This window comes from Aedes albopictus, chromosome 1, assembly GCF_035046485.1.
Source record: "Aedes albopictus strain Foshan chromosome 1, AalbF5, whole genome shotgun sequence".
NCBI classification, from domain to species: domain Eukaryota; kingdom Metazoa; phylum Arthropoda; class Insecta; order Diptera; family Culicidae; genus Aedes; species Aedes albopictus.
In genome coordinates, this window is record NC_085136.1 from 65268755 (window position 1) to 65288635 (window position 19881).

At 41.2% G+C, this 19881-nt stretch overlaps 1 protein-coding gene across 5 annotated transcripts in view; it reads right to left on the minus strand.

The window, feature by feature from the left end:
• Positions 1–19881, minus strand: part of LOC109401880 (Ca(2+)/calmodulin-responsive adenylate cyclase) — a 222706-nt gene that overhangs the window by 16825 nt on the left and 186000 nt on the right. For all 5 annotated transcript variants that reach the window (XM_062844700.1, XM_062844701.1, XM_062844699.1 and 2 more), the window contains 2 exons: positions 18318–19130; positions 17741–18001 (listed from right to left, as the gene is read on the minus strand). In XM_062844700.1, coding sequence (XP_062700684.1) covers positions 17741–18001; positions 18318–19130 — 1074 coding nt within the window. The remainder of the gene's footprint in view (positions 1–17740; positions 18002–18317; positions 19131–19881) is intronic.

Genomic DNA, 19881 nt, shown 5'->3' on the forward strand with positions numbered 1-19881 from the left:
GATACAACAACCATGCTCGTCTTATACAGCGCGAGTGCGGTGCAGTTTTAGGGTCAATGGTTAAAATAAATCACCCAGACCTTTGTAAGAACCGAAAAACTGATACACATTTCATATAGCGGTTCAAGATAATCCTATTTGGAGGGTTCTAAACTAATAGATCAGCAAAAAACGTACTTTTTAGTGTTTTAATTATAGAATATAAGTTCAAAACGCTAATACGTAAAATAAATAATGAAGTCATTTCGTTTGTAGCTTTAGTTTTGTTCAAATGCGTCATTAATAAATGTTGGAATTATCGTGTGAAGTTTCCATTTTAACCTACTATCAAGGAAAAATTCTAGGGGGTGCCAAATTCATTCTAGGGGGGTGCCAGGCACCCCTGGAACCCCCCCCCCCCTAGCTACGCCAATGCGTCCCACACAAGTTCCAGCAAGGCTCATTGTTAGCCTCTTAAGCAGCTTGAAAGCTGCTTAAGATGCCACTCGGAACTTTGTCCGAACTTTCAAGTTCATAGAAGTTCAGTTTAGTAGAATTGTGTTTCAAGGAAGATGTCATGATTTGTAGAAAACAACTGTTAAAGCATACTCAAATAAAAGACAGATATGAATTAATCGAATCAGTTAAAAGGTTTGAACAAACAAAAGGATGCCACCCACCGGATTCAAACCGATGGCCACTGCGTGAGAGGCCTACGCTCAACCACATTGCTATAATTACGATGAAGTGGATGGCGGATGAAGTCTGACTTGAATCGATTCTCTGTCGGCAGCTAGTTTTGCACACATATACAGTAGTGAAGTTAGCTTGACTTAGCGTGTCTTCAGCAGCGCAGCAGTAAGTCAGCAGTCTAACACGCAAAAGAATCCAGTTCAAATCTACATAGCAGCCGACGTGTGTGAAAATATAATTATCAGCGGCAATTTCAGACATGAATCACAATACCAACAAGGTTGTGATAAATCTGAAAAATACACTTTTCTTTCTGCATGAATTTTGGCAAAGTTCCATCAGAAGCTGCTTAGAAGGGTATCCAGTTACCTAATGTGAACTTTCAAGTTCCAAAATTACTTAAAAATGAAGCTACTTGGAAGGCTAAAGAGCAACCTCGGATCAGCTGCTTAGCTTATGAATTACCCTCTTATCTGAACTTTTGGTTACTTGGGCGTGGACAGAAAAACTGAGGTTTCTGACTACCCCATCCTCGTGGATAAGCGTGGACTTTCTTTCGATCCCTATTCCTCTTCCCTAATGACCACGTAGACTTAAAAAAATATTATTCGATTTCACAAACAAATGGATAAAAGTGATTTTAAAAAGTTTTTAGAGTATAATTTTTAGCTACAAAAAAAATATATACATAACTCATAATCTAGTAAATTACAAATATTTCATAGCTTTCGTAATACAAGTTATCCACATCGGTTTCATTGTTCTGAATGTTTTTCCAATCTTTTGTTTTGTGGAAATGTCTTATATGTGATGAAAACACCAAAACACTAAAAGCTTCGAAGTAGGTTTTTAAATTGATATGAAACTTCGAGAAATCCATTCCGAAATTCAACGAAAATTCTGAAAGAAAATTCAATATCCTACATTCGAAAATACAGAATTCAGCTAAAATAAAAAATTACCTAGCATATATCAAATGTGGGTCCAAAATTCAAAATGGCGGCTCACAATTAAAGATGGCGGTTGTTTTATGGAGTTTTAGGTTCTTAAACCATTCATATTGAATATATTTGGTATGGAGGAGATGTCCAGAGTTCGAAAATTGTGACAGGAGAATCCAAGATGGTGGTCTAAAATTCGATATGGCAGCCTTAATTCCAAGATGGCAGCCGTATTATGGAGTTTTGGGCTCAAAAATCATGCGAATGGGGTATATTTGGCACGAAAAAGATGATCCATCCTGGTACAAACATTATGACCAGAGAATCCAAAATGGCGGCATTGAATCCAAGATGTTGCCCTATAATTCAAGATGGGGTCTGTCTCAAGAAGTTGAGAACTCCTATACCATGCAAATTAGCAGGCTTATTCTGCGCGGCGTGTGAGGTGAGACGGTTTCGTCTCACGTGACGTGAGCCGTCTAATGTTAACCAAATGGGGCGAGTCGACTTTTAACACCTCATTCGACTCATCTCACCTCACACGCCACGCCGAATAAGCCTGTAGGTATATTTGGTATGTATGAGGAAAACGTCTATAGTTCAAGAATGGTGACCAGGGAATCCAAGATGGCGGTATACGATTCGGCACCAATATTTCTGTAACTGCTTTTGCAACTAACGCCTTATCACAAAGCTTTGGATTGTATTTCCATGCTTAATGGCTGGCAGTCAAAAAAGCCTAAAGTCGCATATTTTGCCCTATAAATTGAAGTATAGCTCAAAATTGTGACGTGCTGGAGCAAATTTGAGCCCGGATTCGGATTCAGCGGCCTAAAATCTGTCAGAGACACATAAGTTTGCTCTTGAGACAAAAAAAATGTTGCGCTGTGTAATCTCATGCAATACGCATCCATTGAACGAAAGAGCTTACACTTTTTTGAAATGTTGATGACGAATTCAAAATAGTGGCTGTATAGACGAACAGACGTAACACTCTTAACCCGGGAGCGGTCGCGTCGTCTACTGAGTACACGCACCATGAAAAATGAACGCTTTTTAGGGAGATTTTGGAGGCATTTCAGGAAGTTTCTGAGGATTTTTGGCGGGTTTCAGAGACGTTATTGTGGATTTTTAGAGAAATTTCCATTCTGCGGTAACCGCCGAGTTCTACCGCAGCTGCCAAAGTCCTACTGCAGCCATGAAAATCATCCTATCATTGAAACTGAAGAGCAAATCAAATGATGCAAGCAAGGTGAAATGCATTGAAAACAAACAACAAACAATGATCATCGGCATCGTATCCAAGGCTATCCAAGGCATCGCTTGGGTAGACCGATGATACCTCAGTGAAAATCAGTAGTCTGACAGCTACGGTAGCTTTTCGTTCTTCCGTAAAACTGGAAGTTTTCTCTAAATTAGCAATACCGACACGTTACAGAGGCGTCACATATGCGTTTTCGGGGGCTTCGGAGGGGTTTAAATACGTTACATGCGACTCGAGGAGGATTTATGGGGATTTTGGTCATTTCAAAAGCTTTGTAGATTTTGAAGCGGGTTTCAGAGACGTTAAATAGGCGTTTATAGGCGTTTTCAGGAGTTTCGGAGGGTTACTGTGGGTTCCAAAGGGTAACGCGCCTGATAAGACCCTCTGGACCCCGGGAAAACGATCCCGGAGGACCTTTGTAATGCTTCTTAAACCCGCTGAAAATCGACCGGAATTCCCTGAAATCCCGGTCAGACTTCTTGTAACGTACCTGAGACCCTCTGAAACCCCCGAAAATGCCTCTGAAGCTTCTCGATTAACCTCGAAAATCCCTCTTAAACTCCTTCGGACCCCGTGTAACGCACTTAAATCCCTCCGGAACTCTCGAAAACGCATATGTAACGCCTCTGTAACGTTTCGAAAACCCGCCGAAAACCCCCTGAAGCTTCTTGAAATACATTCAAAATCCCCCTTAACCCTTTGGAGCCAGAGACATAGAAACGGCTGTATAAATTCACTTATTCGACAAAACAGAATACTGTCTTCGGCAAAGTTGCTGCAAATTGAGTCCTATATTAAGAAAAAAATGGGCATATTTGTGTTTGGAGCTTGATTGACAACCTAGAACATCCTGAACACCATGAAATTTGGAAAAACGAAATATTTGATATACCACTTGATCTAAAAGCTTAACTTGGTTGTGGGTTACGTTTATATGTATTCATTTAATCTTTGCCAAGAATATCCAAAGGTGTTTTATATTCTGGGTTGTTCTAGGTATTCCAAACTGTCCTATAGTGCAGTCCTTCAAATCTACAAAAATATTTCATGTATTTTCGCCACAAATAATAGCATTACATAACCTACTGGTATCCGTGAAGCTTTTGACATCTACAATGTAATTTTTAGACACTATAGGGATATTCCAGGTCAGCCAAACTACTTTGGAATTCAGAACTGCAGGTCTACACTCACAACAAGAGGTATATCTGTTATAATGAGTAACGTTGCATAATCAACCGCAGTTACTGGAGTAATCTGAAGTCTACTAGCTTATTACAAATCTTTGGACATTCAAGGATCGTCCAAACTGTTCTACAATGAAGTCCTTCAAATGTACAAGAGAAACTTTATGTGTTTTCATCATAAATACTAGCATAGCATAATCAGCTGAGATCCGTGAAGCTATTGAAATCTCAATTGTCATTTAGAGACACTATGGGAATGTTCCAGGTCAGCCAAACTATCTTGGAGTTCAGAACTTCAGGTCTACACTCGTAACATCAGCAATATCTGACATACTGAGTATCGTTTCATAATCAATTCTGGTGACTAGACCAACCTGAACTTTACTATATATTCCCAAGCAACACACATGGGTACAAAACAGTGACGGCAGCGTATGTAAGGGTTGTGCAGTAAGTCACAGTGACATCTGTGCATCTCTTGCATACGCTTCCGTCACTGTTTTGTAACCATATGTGTTGCTTGGGTTATTATGAACCTTTGGGACATTGAGAGTTGTCCAACTCTTGAGTTTAGAGTTGTCCTGAAGTTCAGCTCTTCACAGTAAACTTTAAACTGTAATCTGTAATCGCCCTGGCATATCATGAGTCATTTAAAGATAGTTTTGAGATATTCCAGATCAACAACACTACTCCGGAGACCATAGTTTCAGGTCTACACTTGTGATAATAGCTTTTGCCACTACGTTAAGTAGTGTTACGTAATCCACTGTACTTACCAAAGTGGTTGGAGAAACAATAAGCGTTGTTATATATTTTTGGGATATTATGAGCTTCCTTACTGTTATGAAGCTTAGTTGATCAAAACAACCACTGTGACATGAGGCGATTTCGTTTCAGATAGTAGTGTTACACAATATTTTTTTGATAATTTAGCTATATCGCAGTTTCTGGAAGCTCCAGTAAGTATAATAGATTATGCAACATAACTCTATATAGCCAAAACATAAACTTCAATTGCTGTAGATGCTACCCAAGCAACCAAAAGTTCGGATAAAATAGCATGTTTGGGCTTAATCAGCTATTCGAAGGATGATCATTGGCGTAACTATGATTTTTTCCTGGAGGGGGCCCAGGGGGGGCCTGACTTGAGATGCATTTTAAGCGGGATGGACGCCCGATTTGTGAATATGCAAATCAGTATTGTAGTTTTGAGTAATCAAAATGACTGTTTCAGATTTGTTCATAGTTTTGTAAACTATATGAGTACGAACAATTGGCCGGCGTTAAATCAGACCGGACCATCTGTTTTGCAACGATTTCGGGAAAATGCCCTGCAAGAACTTGTGTTGTCAAATGTAGTGCATTTTTGTCCGAAATACTATAGTTCCTTTATGTAGCGAAACATCTGCTTCAAAATAATGACGAAAAGTTCAGAGTTTTTTAATTCCTTCGCATCTTTACCTATCCAAAAAACCACGTAGTCCACTCTGACCGAACGCCGACCAATTCCTCCAAGATTTTTTTCCATACCTTAATTCAGTGATTCCATCTTGGCTTCTTCCAGAAATTCAATCAAGAATTCATCTAGGGATTCCACTAGACATTTTTTCGGGGATTTGTCCTGGAATATCTTTAGAGATTCCTCCAGTAATTGTTCCAGTGATTTTTCGAAGTTTCCTTCAGGAATTTCTCCAGAGATCCTTTAAGGTATTTCTGCAGGTATTCAGAGATTTCTACAGGGATATCTCCATATATGCCTTCCAAAATTCCACTAGAGATTGCTCCAATAATTACATCTGGAATGATTCGAAGTATTTCTGCAGGAATGTATTCCAGAAATTCTTTTAGAAACATTAACTTAGATATTCTTAAAAAACACTCCATTGCTTGAATTGCTTGAAAAATTTGTACAAAAAACCTTTAGGGATCCTAGTTTTTTTTGTGTGTATTAACGAGATTTTTAGCCCTAGGCTAGTTCATCTCGGGACCCACGCTTTACTTCCCTTCTATTCTATTCTATTCTATTCTAGTGCTTGCACAGCCAGTATTGAAAAGCATCCTGGAAATATCAAAATTCACTTCCCTTCCGAAGGAAGAACTCACATTTTGCGAGTTTGTCGGGAGTGGGATTCGATCCCAGATCCTCGGCGTGATAGTCATGTGTTCCAACCATCCCACCAGGTCCGCTCCACTAGGGATCCTAGTATTCCTTCAAAAATTACTGCAGACATTGATTTCTTCATTTTTTTTATCCAGGAATATTCCTACAAAAATTCTTCCAGGTATTCGCTAAGAAAGCTCTCCTGAGATTCCATAAAGAGTTCCTAATGGGGCTTGCTTCCGGGATTCTTCACCGGGTTTCTTCAGACATTACTTCCAAGAGTTCCTCCAGGGATTCACCGGAAATTTCTTCTGTTATTCTTACAAAAACGAATTCCGAGATTATTTTAAACATTTCTAGAAGAACTCATATTGGGATTCCTTCAGAAACTCCCGCAGGAATTAATCCAGGATTTCAGGATTTCCTCAGGAATTTCAGCGGTTTCTTCAGTATTTCCCCTGAGAATTCTTCAGAAAATTCTCCTGGAATTCCCTCAGAAATCGAACTTTGTATTTCATCAGGAATGAATCTTGAGATTCCTCCAGGAACTCCTTCGGAAATTCCTCCCGGATTATTCCAGGTATTCCTCCTGGCATGCCTCTAGGATTTCTTTCAGGCATTTCTACAGAGACTTCTGCAAGAGTTCTACCAGGAATTTCTCCAGGTATTACCCCAGGTATTTCCTCAGGAATTACTCCAGCAATTTATCCAAGTTTGGATCCAGGAATTCTTCCATGAATTCCTCCGAAAATTCTTCCAGGAATTTCTTCTCTAGGGTTTCCTCTGGATTTATTTCATGGATCCCTCCTGGAATTCCACCGATGATTCCTGCAGTAATTCCTCCAGAAAATCCTCCTGGAACTTCACCAGAAATTCCTTTCTGAATTCCTCTAAAAATTTCTCCAGGAATTCCTTCAGAAATTTCACCATGGATTCAGAGACGAACCAGCCAAGGGCTGCAAGTCTCTTTAATAAAGACAAATCAATCAACCATGGATTCCTTCCAGAATTCCTCTAGAGATTCTTCCAGGGATTAATTCAGGGATTCTCAAGATATTCATTTAGGGATTCCTCCTGCAGTTCTTCCATGAATAGTTCCACGGATTTTCCCCAAGATTTCCTATAGAGATTTGTCCAGGAATTCCTCCTGAGGTTTTCCCAGAAATTGTTTCAAGGATTCCTCCAGGTTTTTTATTGCAAGAATTCCCCCAGGGATTCTTCCAAGTAATTCTCTAGAAATTCCTCTAAGGATGCCTCCAGGAATTCCTCAAGAGGTAACTTAAGTATTACCCCAAGAATCCCTTCAGAAAGTCCTCCAGGAATTGATCCAGGAACTCCCATAGGAATTCCTTCAGAAATTACTACCGCAATTCCTTCAGGAATTTCTCCAAAAATTCCTCTGGGAATTCCTCTAGAAATTTCTCTTGGATTTTCTTCAGAAATTTCTCTTGGAGTTTCTTCAGAAATTTCTCTTGGAATTTCTTCAGAATTTTCTTTTGGATTTTTTTCAGAAATTCCTCCATTAACTGCTTCCAGAATTTCTCTCGAGATTCCTCCAGAAATTCATTCAAGAATTCTTCCAGGGATAGTTCCAAAGAATTTCCACAAAAATTCCTTTACAGATTAATCCAGGAATTCTTCGTGGGATTCCGCAAGGAATTTATCCAGAACTTCCTGCAGGAATTTGTCCAGAACTTTCCAGGCATCCCTCCTGAGGTTTCTCCAGAAATTGCTTCAAGGATTCCTCCAGGGATTTTTCAAAGAATTTTCCCAGGGATTCTTCCAAGAATTTCTCTATAAATTTCTCTAAGGATTCCTCTAGGAATTTTTCAAGAGGTTTTTTTTAGAAATTTCTCCTGGGAGTTTCTACATGGACTCATCCCGGGATTTCTCCAGCAATTCATCTAGAGATTGCTTCGGGAGTTCTTCTAAAAACTCCAAACTCCACTAGATTGCTCCCAGAATTCTTCTGAAAACTCTACCAGGAACTGATTTAGAAATGTATCCAGAGATTACTCCAGGCATTAGTCCAGGTATTTCTCCAGGGATTTTTTAAGGAAATTCCCCAGGGTATCCTCCAGGGATTTCCTAAGGAATTTCTCGAGAGATTCCTCCAAGCATGTCTCCAGGAATTTATCCAGGGGTTACTCCAGGCATTCCTCCAGAAGTTCCTCCAGAGATTTCTATAGGGATTCCTCCAGGCATTAATCCAGGATTCCTTCAGAAATTACTACCGCAATTTCTCCAAGAATTTATGTAGAAAATCCTCCAGGGATTCATTTAGAAATTACCCCAAGAATTCCTCCCGGAGTTTATCCAAGAAATATTCCAATAATTCTTCCTGGGATTCCTGAATGATTTCCTCCTGAGATATATCTAGGAATTCCTTCAAATATTTTTTCAGGAATCCTCCAGGAAATCCTCAAGGGATTCTTTTAAAAATTTCCCCACAAATTCTTTCTGGAATTTATTCAAGAATTTTTCCAGGTATTCCTCCTGGCATTCTTCCAGGATTTCATCCAGTTATTTCTCCAGGGACTCCTCCAGGAGTTCTACTACGAATTTCACCAAAAATTATCACAGGTATTTCTTCAGGAATACTTTCGGTAATTTATTCAGGAATGGATCCAGGAATTCCTCCAGAAATCCTTCCAGGGTTTCCCCCAAGAATTAATCCAGGAATTTCTTCTCCAAGGTTTCCTCTATACATTCCTCCAGGAATTATTTCATGGATTCCTCCAGAAGTTCCTCTGATAATATCTCCAGTAATTCTTCCAGAAATTCCTTCTGAAATTGCTTCTGTAAGTCCTCCAGAAATTCCTCTGGAAATTTCTCCTGGAACTCCATTATAAATTCCTCTCAGAATTCCTCTAAGAATTTCTCTAGGAATTTCTTTAGGAATTTCTCTATGAATATATTCAGAAATTTCTCCATGGATTCCTTCCAGAATTCCTCTATAGATTCTTCCAGGAATTCATTGAAAGATTCCTCAAAGAATTGATTAAGGGATTCCTCCTGGAATTCATCCATGAATAGTTCCATGGAATTTCCCCAAGATTTCCTATAAAGATTTGTCCAGAAATTCCTCCTGAAATTCCACCTGGAACTTGTCCGGAAGTTCTTCCAGGAATCCCTCCCAAGGTTCCTCCAGAAATTTGTTTCAGGGATTTCTCCAGGGTTCTTTCCAAGAATATCTCCAGGGATTCTTTCAAGAATATTTGTAGATATTTTTCTAAGAAATTTTGCGGGAATTCCTTATGATGTTTCTTCAGAAATACTCCAGGAATTCCTTCAGAAAGTCCTTCAGGTATTCATATAGGAATTCTTTCAGGAATTCCTCTGGGAATTCCTCAGAAATTACTACCGCAGTGTCTCCAGGGTCTCCTCAAGAAATTCCACCAAGATTTACCGTAGGTATTTCTTCAGAAATTCCTACAGGAATTTCTTCAGAAATTGATCCAGGAATTTCTTCGGAAATTCCTACAGCATTCCTCCAGGAATTTCTGCAAGAAATCCTTTAGAGATTGCTTCCGATATTCTTTCAGGAGATTCTTCAGGAAATTCTATGAGAATTTTTCCAAGGGATTCCTCCGGAAATTCTTTCAGGTTCCCTCTAGGAATAAATCAATGAATTTCAACTCCAGGGATTCCTCTAGAAATCCGTCCAGGAGTTATTTCACGGGTTCTTCTAGAAATTCCACCAGGAATTCCTCCAAGAATATACCAGTAATTCCTGCAGGGATTCCTCTATGGATTCTTCCGTGAGATTCCTCCAAGAATTACTCCTGGAATTCCAGGAACTTCTCTAGGGATGCCTCCTTCAGAAATTTATCCATTAACTTTGGAGCCAAGGGCTGAAAGTCTCTTTAAAAAAGACAAATCAATCAATCAATCCATTAACTTTTCCAGGGAATCCATCTTGGAATTGCTGAGAAAATTTGCTTATGATTTCACAAAAAAATGTGCCTATGATGCTTCGTTCTATGATTTTTCAAAGTGGGTGGTTTCTGTGGAAAATGTTTGATTTTCACTGGAGTTTTCCGGAAAATTAGGCGACCCTGATTTTTTTCAATTTAGTTTTTCAAATATATATATATGATCCCTACCTAATTTCATTACCCTTCAGAAACTTCATACCAAATTGTACGATAATAAAAAAAATCCCCTAATGCTCCAGGCATTAGTCCAGGAACTTTTCCAGAGATTCCGCATGGAATTTTTCCAGAAGGTTCTCCCGGTTATACTCCAGAAATACATCTAGGAATTCCTCCTGTGATTTCTTGAAGAATTCCTCTAAGGATTCCTCCAGGAATGCATCCAGAAATTCCTCAAGGATTCATCTAAAAAAAATTCTAGTAATTTCTACAGGGATTTCTGATGCGGATTCTTCAGATTTTTTTTCCTGAAATTCCAAGCATAATTGCTTTTCGGACTCCTCCAGGAATTCATCCAGGGAATCCTCCAGGTATACTTTCACAAATTACTGCAGGTATTGCTCCGAGAATTCTTGTAATGATTTCTATCGAAATTTCTCTCGAGATTTTTTAAAAAATTTATTCAGCGGTTAGTTAAAAAATGACAGTATTCCGTTCATAATGTTTTCCAGGGATTCACCCCAGGTTTTTTTAGGATTACTTGTAGATTTTTTGAATAATTTGAAGGATTTCTAGAGGAATTCCTCCAGCGATTTGTATTGAAATTCTTTTATATAATTTAAGAGGGATATAGAAGCCAAGAAATTCTCTAAGAAGTCATCCAGGAATTCTTTCACAATTATCTCATGAATACCAAGTCTTTTACAAGTCGAATCATGAATACCTTCAAACTTACGATAACATCTTGCAGCACCAGCTTTTAAATATATTAAAACTTCCTCAATGGCCATTTGAATTATTGCGTTGTTTGATAGACGAAAAATATCCCTGACCCACGAAATAAAAGAAATTAATAGTGACCGACTAGAAATCACCTCCAGCATGGTTTTCATGAATACACTCGCGTTTACGCTTCAGCTACGTACATCCATTCTCACTAGGAATTCACAAACTTTTGCTGGAATTCCATTGCAAATTCAACCAGAGTTTTTTCCCACATGATACTTGATTTCCATAAAGAATTTGCAGTAATGCTGCTAGAAAATTCAAAGATTCTTAAAGATACCCATCCACGAACTCCTGGAAATAATCATTTAGATTTAATTTCTCAGCGATTTAAAAAAGAAGATGTACAAAGTATTGCTTTTTAAATAATTCTGATTATATAATATTTCAAACAAAACTAACTATTTACATAGACCATTTTGGACAATGATCTTGTAAAGAGTGACAAGTTGAGAATTTTCTCCAATAACTGTCAATTTAAACACATATTATGCCAAATAAATTTCTATTACTGTACGTGCAGTTGAAACCCGAAATTTTCGACTAGCGAAGTTGGATTTTTCTCCAAATCCGTGCGTCGGACCTAACTTCGCTAGTCGAAAACTCCGATTTTCAACTAAATTGAGAATATAGATCTATGTTTTTCACCACGACAGTGGTTTTCAGATTTTTTTTCTAATTTCCATATATAAAGTCATGGAAAATTTCTGGGGGGGGCCTGGCGGATTCTGGGGGGGGGGCCTGGCCCCCCTGGCCCCCCCCTCTAGTTACGCCAATGAGGATGATGAGTAGCATTCTATTCAGCTCACTTTTTAAGTAATTAACCGAACTTGAGTTCACAAAAAGTACACTTGTGTTGCTGAAAGGAACGCTATTCAGCTTAAAAATAAGCTTCGAAAAAATGAAAAAAAATGCGCTTAGTCCTCAAAAGTAATTTATTATTAAGACACATTAGTACATATGGAATCCAAATTGACTAATACCTTGAAATAATTTTTGATGTTTTTTACTTACTTAGATTTGAACTCGGGTTCTCCTCGTTGAAAGCCGGCGCCTAACCACTACTCCATGTATGTGTTGTTAGGCACTGTGGGATTTTACTCAATGTGCTGATATCATTTAGTAGAGCTCAATCAGGTTCGCGTCTGAACTTTCTCCGAACCTGAAGCCGAAGGTTCAAAAGAAGTTTACGCGGAACTTCTTGTGAACTTACACAGTTTGACATTTTCAGTTTGTTTTGGTTCGTGCAAGTGCAATGCAATAAATTAGTGCCAGTGGTAATAATTCAGAAAAGTTTATAAGTTTTCAGAGACTACGTTCCCGTCGATTACCGGCGCGCTGGTGCGATTAGTGAGACGGGGTTGGAAACATGGAAGACTTTTATCCGCAGGCCGCAGCCAAAAAAAAAATCCGGCGGAATCCTGTTCTTCCAGTTGTCCGCTGCGGGGCAGCCTTTGAGCCACACAATATGGATGTTTTGCGTTGATTACAAGTAAGTACGTTGAAATATTATAGTGAAACGAAGTGTACTTGTGAAATTAACACAAACTGTGGCTGCTGCGTTCGATTTCCGAGTGATTTAATAGGAAGCAATCAATGAAGTACTAGATTGAAAGTAGTGAGCTGGATCTTTGTATGGTGAGATGATCAGCTCTCCATTTCTGTAATGAAATGGTACAAACAGCATGGGTTATATGATTTCTTGACTAATTTGATGCTATTTGAGCAAAAGTTTGGGTAACTGTGTTGTTGTATTATTTATTTCTTGCAACTTCAACAACACAGTTACCCCAACTTTTGCTCAAACAACATTAAATTAGGCAAGAATCTACATATATAACCCATGCTGTTTGCACCATTTCATTGCAGAATTGGAGAACTGATCATCTCATCATGCAAAAATCCAGCTCACTACTTTCAATCTAGTACTTCACTGATTGCTTCCTATTGAATGAGAACTTCTCCCCAGCTCCGCTGTCGCCGAAGTTCAAATGAAGTTCACTTTTGGTACGGTTAATATTCATCCGAACTTTGAGTAGTAAGTTCAAAATAAGTTCGAAACAAGTTCGGAATGGAGCATTTCAAGTTGTTGGAACAGGTCCAAATGAACTATATTCGAGCTTTAGAGGCACGCAAAAGTACAACATGAGTTCGGTTAATATTTGATTGAACTCTGCTCTAAAGTTCAACGTAAGTTCTTTCTGAACCTGTTTTCGACTTTAATGTCGTTTTGAAGAGAAGTCAATCGCTTGTATATGTACTTCCAAGTTCATAAACAATACATGAGTAACTTTTTGGAGAATCAAGTTCGACGAAGCCAGAATTGAACCAAATTTAAACTTCTGAGTACGCGCTTCAAGTGAAATCCGAACTTTTGGTTGCTTGGGTATATATTAAACATCATAATAGTTTGGATGGCCCCGGCTTATTTTATGATGTCCATTGACCATTCAGAAGATTTATTGGACATAATAGATTACAAATTGAAGCTTTGTATAAGAAGTTACCGTTACATCCGTAGACTTTAGGATCTAAACTCAATAATAGTTTAGATAACCTAGGATATCCAGAAAAAATATTCTGCATAATGTTCTACCCTTTTTATGCTATTGAGTACCAAAACAACAAAAATACGTAGAAAAAATGCCATAATAACGCTTGGAAAAATTCCGGCTTCAAAGGGTTAATGTAATCTGGTTCTCTTCTTTATGTGTGTCTTTAGAAAACGCTTTTCCACACATTTATACACTCAACATCTCTTCTTTAGTACTCACTTGGTGGCGGCGTCAATCTAGTGAGCTGGTTATGGATTACACACTTAGGTAAATTCGACACAAAAAATCACACCAAACACGAGGACACGGCGAAGCAATTCCGGAGGCGTTCATAGGTACATAAATAAGTGATAAGGTGAGTAGCGTGGCGTGGGTGCTGATGGCGGTGCAAAGTAGGCGGCTTGCTTTGTGCTGCATTAATTGTCTCACAACAACACTAGAAGTGGGTGCTTTTCTATCTAGCAGTATGGAGATGTGCAACGATGATGGACGAGCGACAACATTTTCCAAGCACGTGTTTGTATACCTCTAGCAGAATATGTTGGAGAATGCGATGAAAAACCAGACTACTTTTCCGAAGTAAAAGGTAAACGTCGAGAGAAAATGTGTTTTTTTTTGTGTAAGTCGTAAACTGTAAACAAAACTACTGGAAAAGAAAACAAAAATTCGAAGAAGAATAACGCATACATAGTAAGCCATGATGATAATAAAAAAGTTGAAGAGAAAAACTTTGCGCAAGAAACAGAGAACAAAACCGAGAAGAAGAGATGATAAGAAAACAAAAAAAAACAAGCAAACCGTGTGTCTTCTCACTTTGAGCGTGATGCCGCTGCGGCCGCGACCGCCACCGCCGGTATCCGTATCGTACTGGGAGGAGTCACCGGTGTCGTCTCCCCCTCTAGCACGGGCTCCGGCGGCCATCAGACCGGTGCTTTCTCCGATGGCGCCGCCGCCGGCTGTTGCTGCGGCTGCTGCTGCTGCTGCAGCGGTGGCAGCCATGTGCGCTTGATACGGGCTAGCGTGGAGCATACGTTGCAAGTGGAGCACCTGAACAGCATTATTGTGTGATGGTTATATGATACATGGACAACAACAGAGTGTGCAGTGTTTTGTGTGCTGAATGGTTGCTTGGATGAGATCGTTTTATCGATTCTTTACGGTGGATTTGAAGTTTTGTAACTCATTGAATATGATTGTATGTCCATGAATAATCATGAAGAAGTTCAAAATAACCCATATTTAAAAATTCTTGAAAAAATCCCATTAACATTCTAACCGATTTTCCGGGGAAAATTTGAGTAATTTCGACAAACTTTTTGGTGAATATTGTGAAAATCATGTAGAAAATGTAATTAACAAAATGACATCATTTTTAGATGTCGCTGTTTCCAGTAGGATAACTTGCATAAATTTCTCACAGAACTTCTGAAATCTCATGGATAATTTCTTACGCTTTTCTTGGTAGACAGTTTCACTCCGGACAGGAGCGACGACTGCTCTGTCTTCTTTATCTGTTCTGTCTGTTCGTTTTGATCCGTCTGATCTGTCTGCTCTTTCCGCTCTGTCTGCTCTGTTCGCTTTATCTACTCTGTCTGCTCTGTCTACTCTGCTTGATAAGTCTGCTCTGTCTACTCTGTTTGCTCTGTCTACTCTGTTTGCTCTGTCTACTCTCCCTGATAAGTCTGCTCTGTCTGTTCTGTCTTTTTTGTCTGCTCTGTCTGTTCGGTTTGATCCGTCTACTCTGTCTGCTTTGTATGCCATGTCCGCTCTGTCTGCTCTGTTTTCTTTGTCTACTCTGTCTGCTCTGTCTGATCTGTCTTCTTTGTCTGCTCTGTCTGTTCGGTTTGATCTGTCAGCTTTGTCTGCTCTGTCTGCTCTGTCTACTCTGTCTGCTCTGTCTGCTCTGTCTGCTTTGTATGCTCTGTCCGCTCTGTCTGCTCTGTCTACTCTGCTTGTTAAGTCTGCTCTGTCTACTCTGTTTGCTCTGTCTACTCTGCCTGATAAGTCTGCTCTGTCTACTCTGTCTGCTATGTCTTCTTTGTCTGCTCTGTCTGTTCGGTTTGATCCGTCGGCTATGTCTACTTTGACAACGCTGTCTGTTCTGTCTACTCTGTCTGCTATGTCTGCTCTGTCTTCTCTGTCTACCCTGACTACTCTGTCTGCTCTGACAGCTCTGTCTGCTCTGTCTGCTCTGTCAGCTCTGTCAGCTCTGTCTGCTCAGTCTGCTCTGTCAGGTCTGATTCCTCTGTCAGCTGCTCTATCAGCTGTGTTTGCTCTGTCTGCTCTGACTGATCTGTCTACTCTGTTTTCTGTGTGCTCTATCTGTTCCATGTTTTTTCATTCTCTGTGTTGCTTTGTCTACTCTGTCTGCTCTGTCAGCACTGTCTGATCTGTCTTCTCTGTCTGCTCTGTCAGCTCTGTCTGCTCTGCCTGCTCTGTCAGCTCTGTCTGCTCTGTCAGCTCTGTCTGGTCTGTCTGCTCTGTCAGGTCTGATTGCTCTGTCAGCTCTGTCTGCTCTGTCAGCTCTGTCTGCTTCGTCAGCTCTGTCTGATCTGTCAGCACTGTTAGCTCTGTCAGCTCTGTCTGCTCTGTTTGCTCTGCCTGCTCTGTCAGTTCTATCAGCGCTGTCTGCTTTGTCATCTCTGTCTGCTTCGTCAGCTCTGTCTGCTCCATTTGCTCTGTCAGCATTGTGAGCTGTCTGCCCTGTCAACTCTGTCTACTCCGTTTTCTCTGTCTGATCTATTAACACTGTAAGCTCTGTGTGCTCTGTCGGATCTATCTGCTCTGTCTGCTTCGTTTGCTCTGTCAGATCTGTCTGTTCTATCTGCTGTGTCTGATCTGTCTGCTCTGTCAAGTTTGTCTGCTCTGTCAGCTCTGTCTGCTAAGTTTGCTCTGTCTGCTCTGTCAGTTCTGTCTGCTTTGTCTGCTCTGTTTGATCTGTCTTCTCTGTCAGCTCTGTCATCTCTGTCAGCTCTATCTGCTCTGTCAGCTCTGACTGTTCTGTCAACTCTGACAGCTCAGTCTGCTCTGTCCTCTTTATCTGCTCAATCTTCTTCGTCTTCTTTGCTTGCTCTGTCTGCGTTAAACGACCGTCTGGTGGATATTAGGTTCTCCTGGTTAGTAGAAACTAAAGAGGTGTTGGACGACCGTTGTTTTTTCGGTCATGGAACCGAGAGATGAGTTGTACAATCCCTAGACACGCTGGGTGACCTGCTGAATGAGTTGAATTTCAAGTGAGGGAACCAAAAGACGCATTGGACGACCATTTGAAAGAGTAAGTTTGTTCGGATGATGGAACCAATAGACGCGTTGGACGACCGTCTGATTATGTTCCAAATTGCTTTGATTTTTGTTTTTCAAAATCGAAATGAAAAGTGTATTTTGTGAAATTTAGAGGACCAAAACCACATTTTGGCTTAGGTCTCTTAATGTTTGACGCATGTTGGATCAAATCTAGCGAACGTGAAATGTGTAAGTCATGTGCTAAAAGAATCATCGATACATCACATTTTCATCTGCAAACAACACCGAAAGCGTTCGCAGCTGGTTGCTTTGATACATTCGTTTGTGTACACTCAACTACTCATTCATTTTATATATGTATATAAACAGTACTTCTAGCAAAATTACCACCGAATATGTGTATGAAGCGTAGGCAGCTTTCAAGCGAAGAACTACTTACCGGATCCTGCGGGTGATAGTTTTTTTTACAGAGTCAAAAATGATGATGAAAATATACAAAAGAAGAAGAAAAGAAAAACGAAATAATATACAGAGGCCTTCCGGGACTTTATCCTAAAAGTTTTGCTAATTCTCACTTTGCTAAAAGTGCTTTCGAATTTAACCGCTTCGCGCTTTCAACAGCGTTCCCACTTGATTGTCGATTTTTACAGAAATTGTTTCAAATCATATGGAGAGAGCGAGAAGACGCATGCCAATCATTTTACAATCCTCCCCGAAGGAACAACATCGAAAAGCTTCAAGCAATCATCGTCAATTGAATATCTAAGCAACCTATGAAGCAAGCAAACTATGAAGCACTCGCTGACTAGATCAGAAACTGTCTACAAAAGCACTCTAAGCCTAACTAGAACTTGGCTCAAGCTTAATCTCGTTCACAAAACTTCTCCAGTCACTTACCTTTCGGGCGTTCTTGTCGAGGAACATTCCGCCACCGGGGCCAGCTCCGGCCGGTCCACTGCCAGGACCGCTGCCACCGCCGCCACCGCCACCTGGATAAGGTGAACCGCCGGTGGCCATGTGCGAGAACGGCACCGGCACCGAGTACTTGATGGTATGGAGCAGCTGGACGACCACGTTCGAAACGTTCCGGAACGAGAGCTTCCGCCGGTTGGCGGCCCCCAGCGCCGAACGGACCCCCAAGGTGTTCAACATCAGGGGCTAGACGGCACACGTGACACGTAACGGAACAGGCAGGTAAGGATAACCGATGAACGGGGTAAAGGTGGTGGTGGTGGTTCAGAGTTGTGACAGGCGGGATGAAGACGATCAATGCGACGGCGACCGATTTCAGGGATTGAAAACAAAAGAATGAACGTAAAAAATAACGAATTAGTCGATGGACATTAACACACTGGATGGGTAACAAAGGTTTCAGGCGTCAGTCATCGTTTCCATGGCAATGAAGGTTGTTAGGTCATTCCAAGGCATCTATAGAAGGAAGGTAGTCCAAACGTGTCAGATTCAATCTAGTTACCTTTCTCCGATGAGCCGGCGGTACGATGAAATACGTATCGATCTGATGGTCTCGGAGATATGAATCTCTCGTATCGCCGTGACCTGCCTCCACCTCGTACTCTCCCCCGAGGGCGTCCAGCGTTGCTCGGGTCACATGAACCCGTCCAGCCTCCCCGCCGCTTTCCATGTGATTCGCCATCGTCACGTCGTTAGACCACACGTCAAACTGCCACTTCCGGAGCCCCAGGACCCCGCACAGAACCCTCCCCGAGTGGATCCCTACCCGCATGTTCAAGATCACATCCGTCTGTTCCACGACCGAGGCGATCGCATCGATCATGTCCAGTCCCATCTCCACGGCGCACCGCGCATGATCCGCCCTCGGATCCGGAATCCCCGACACACAGTAGTAGCAATCCCCCAGAATCTTAATCCTCAAACAGTGGTTATCGTGCGCCAGCTGATCGAACCTTCCGAACAACTCGTTCAACAGCCGGACCAGCTCCTGTGCACTGCACTGCGACGCCAGCACCGTGAACCCCACAATATCCGCGAACAGTATACTGACGTTCTCGTGCTTCTGGATGTAGATCTTGTGGAACTGGCCCTCCACCGGCGACAGGATGTCGTTTTTCATCTCCATGGCCACGTGCTGCGGCAGAACCGAGAGCAGCAGCCGCTCCAGCTTCTCGTTTTCGTCCTCCATCTCGAGTCGGGCCGCAATACAGTTGCGGGTGTCGAGGAACGCCCGTCGCTGGGCCCGCTCCATCATCACGTTGACGACCAGCCCGGCCACGTTAACGCCCACGAAGATCACGATGTTGGCTGCGAGCTGTAAAGAAGAGGGTATTTGTTATTAAAAAGTCTAAGGTCCAACGACAAGTTTCCCAAAAATTCCGGAGAATTTCCACTCGGAGATTTCGGAAAAACTCTTCTCGGAAATTCCGATAGAATCTTCCTCTGGAAATGCCGGAGAATTTTTCTCTGGAAATGCTGGAGAATCTTCCTCTGGAAATGCCGGAGAATATCCTCTGGAAATTCCGGAGAATTTCCCCTGGAAATTGCGGAGAATTTCCCCTGGAAATTCCGGAGAAATTCCCCTGGAAATTCCGGAGCATTTCCCCTGGAAATTCCGGAGAATTTCCCCTGGAAATTCCGGAGAATTTCCCCTGGAAATTCCGGAGAATTTCCCCTGGAAATTCCGGAGAATTTCCCCTGGAAATTCCGGAGAATTTCCCCTGGAAATTCCGGAGAATTTCCCCTGGAAATTCCGGAGAATTTCCCCTGGTAATTCCGGAGAATTTCCCCTGGAAATTCCGGAAAAACTTCACCTGGAAATTCCGGAGAATTTTCCCTGGAAATTCCGGAGAATTTCCCCTGGAAATTCCGGAGAATTTCCCCTGGAAATTCCGGAGAAATTCCCCTGGAAATTCCGGAGAAATTCCCCTGGAAATTCCGGAGAAATTCCCCTGGAAATTCCGGAGAATTTCCCCTGGAAACTCCGGAGAATTTCCCCTGGAAACTCCGGAGAATTTCCCCTGGAAATTCCGGAGAATTTCCCCTGGAAATTCCGGAGAATTTCC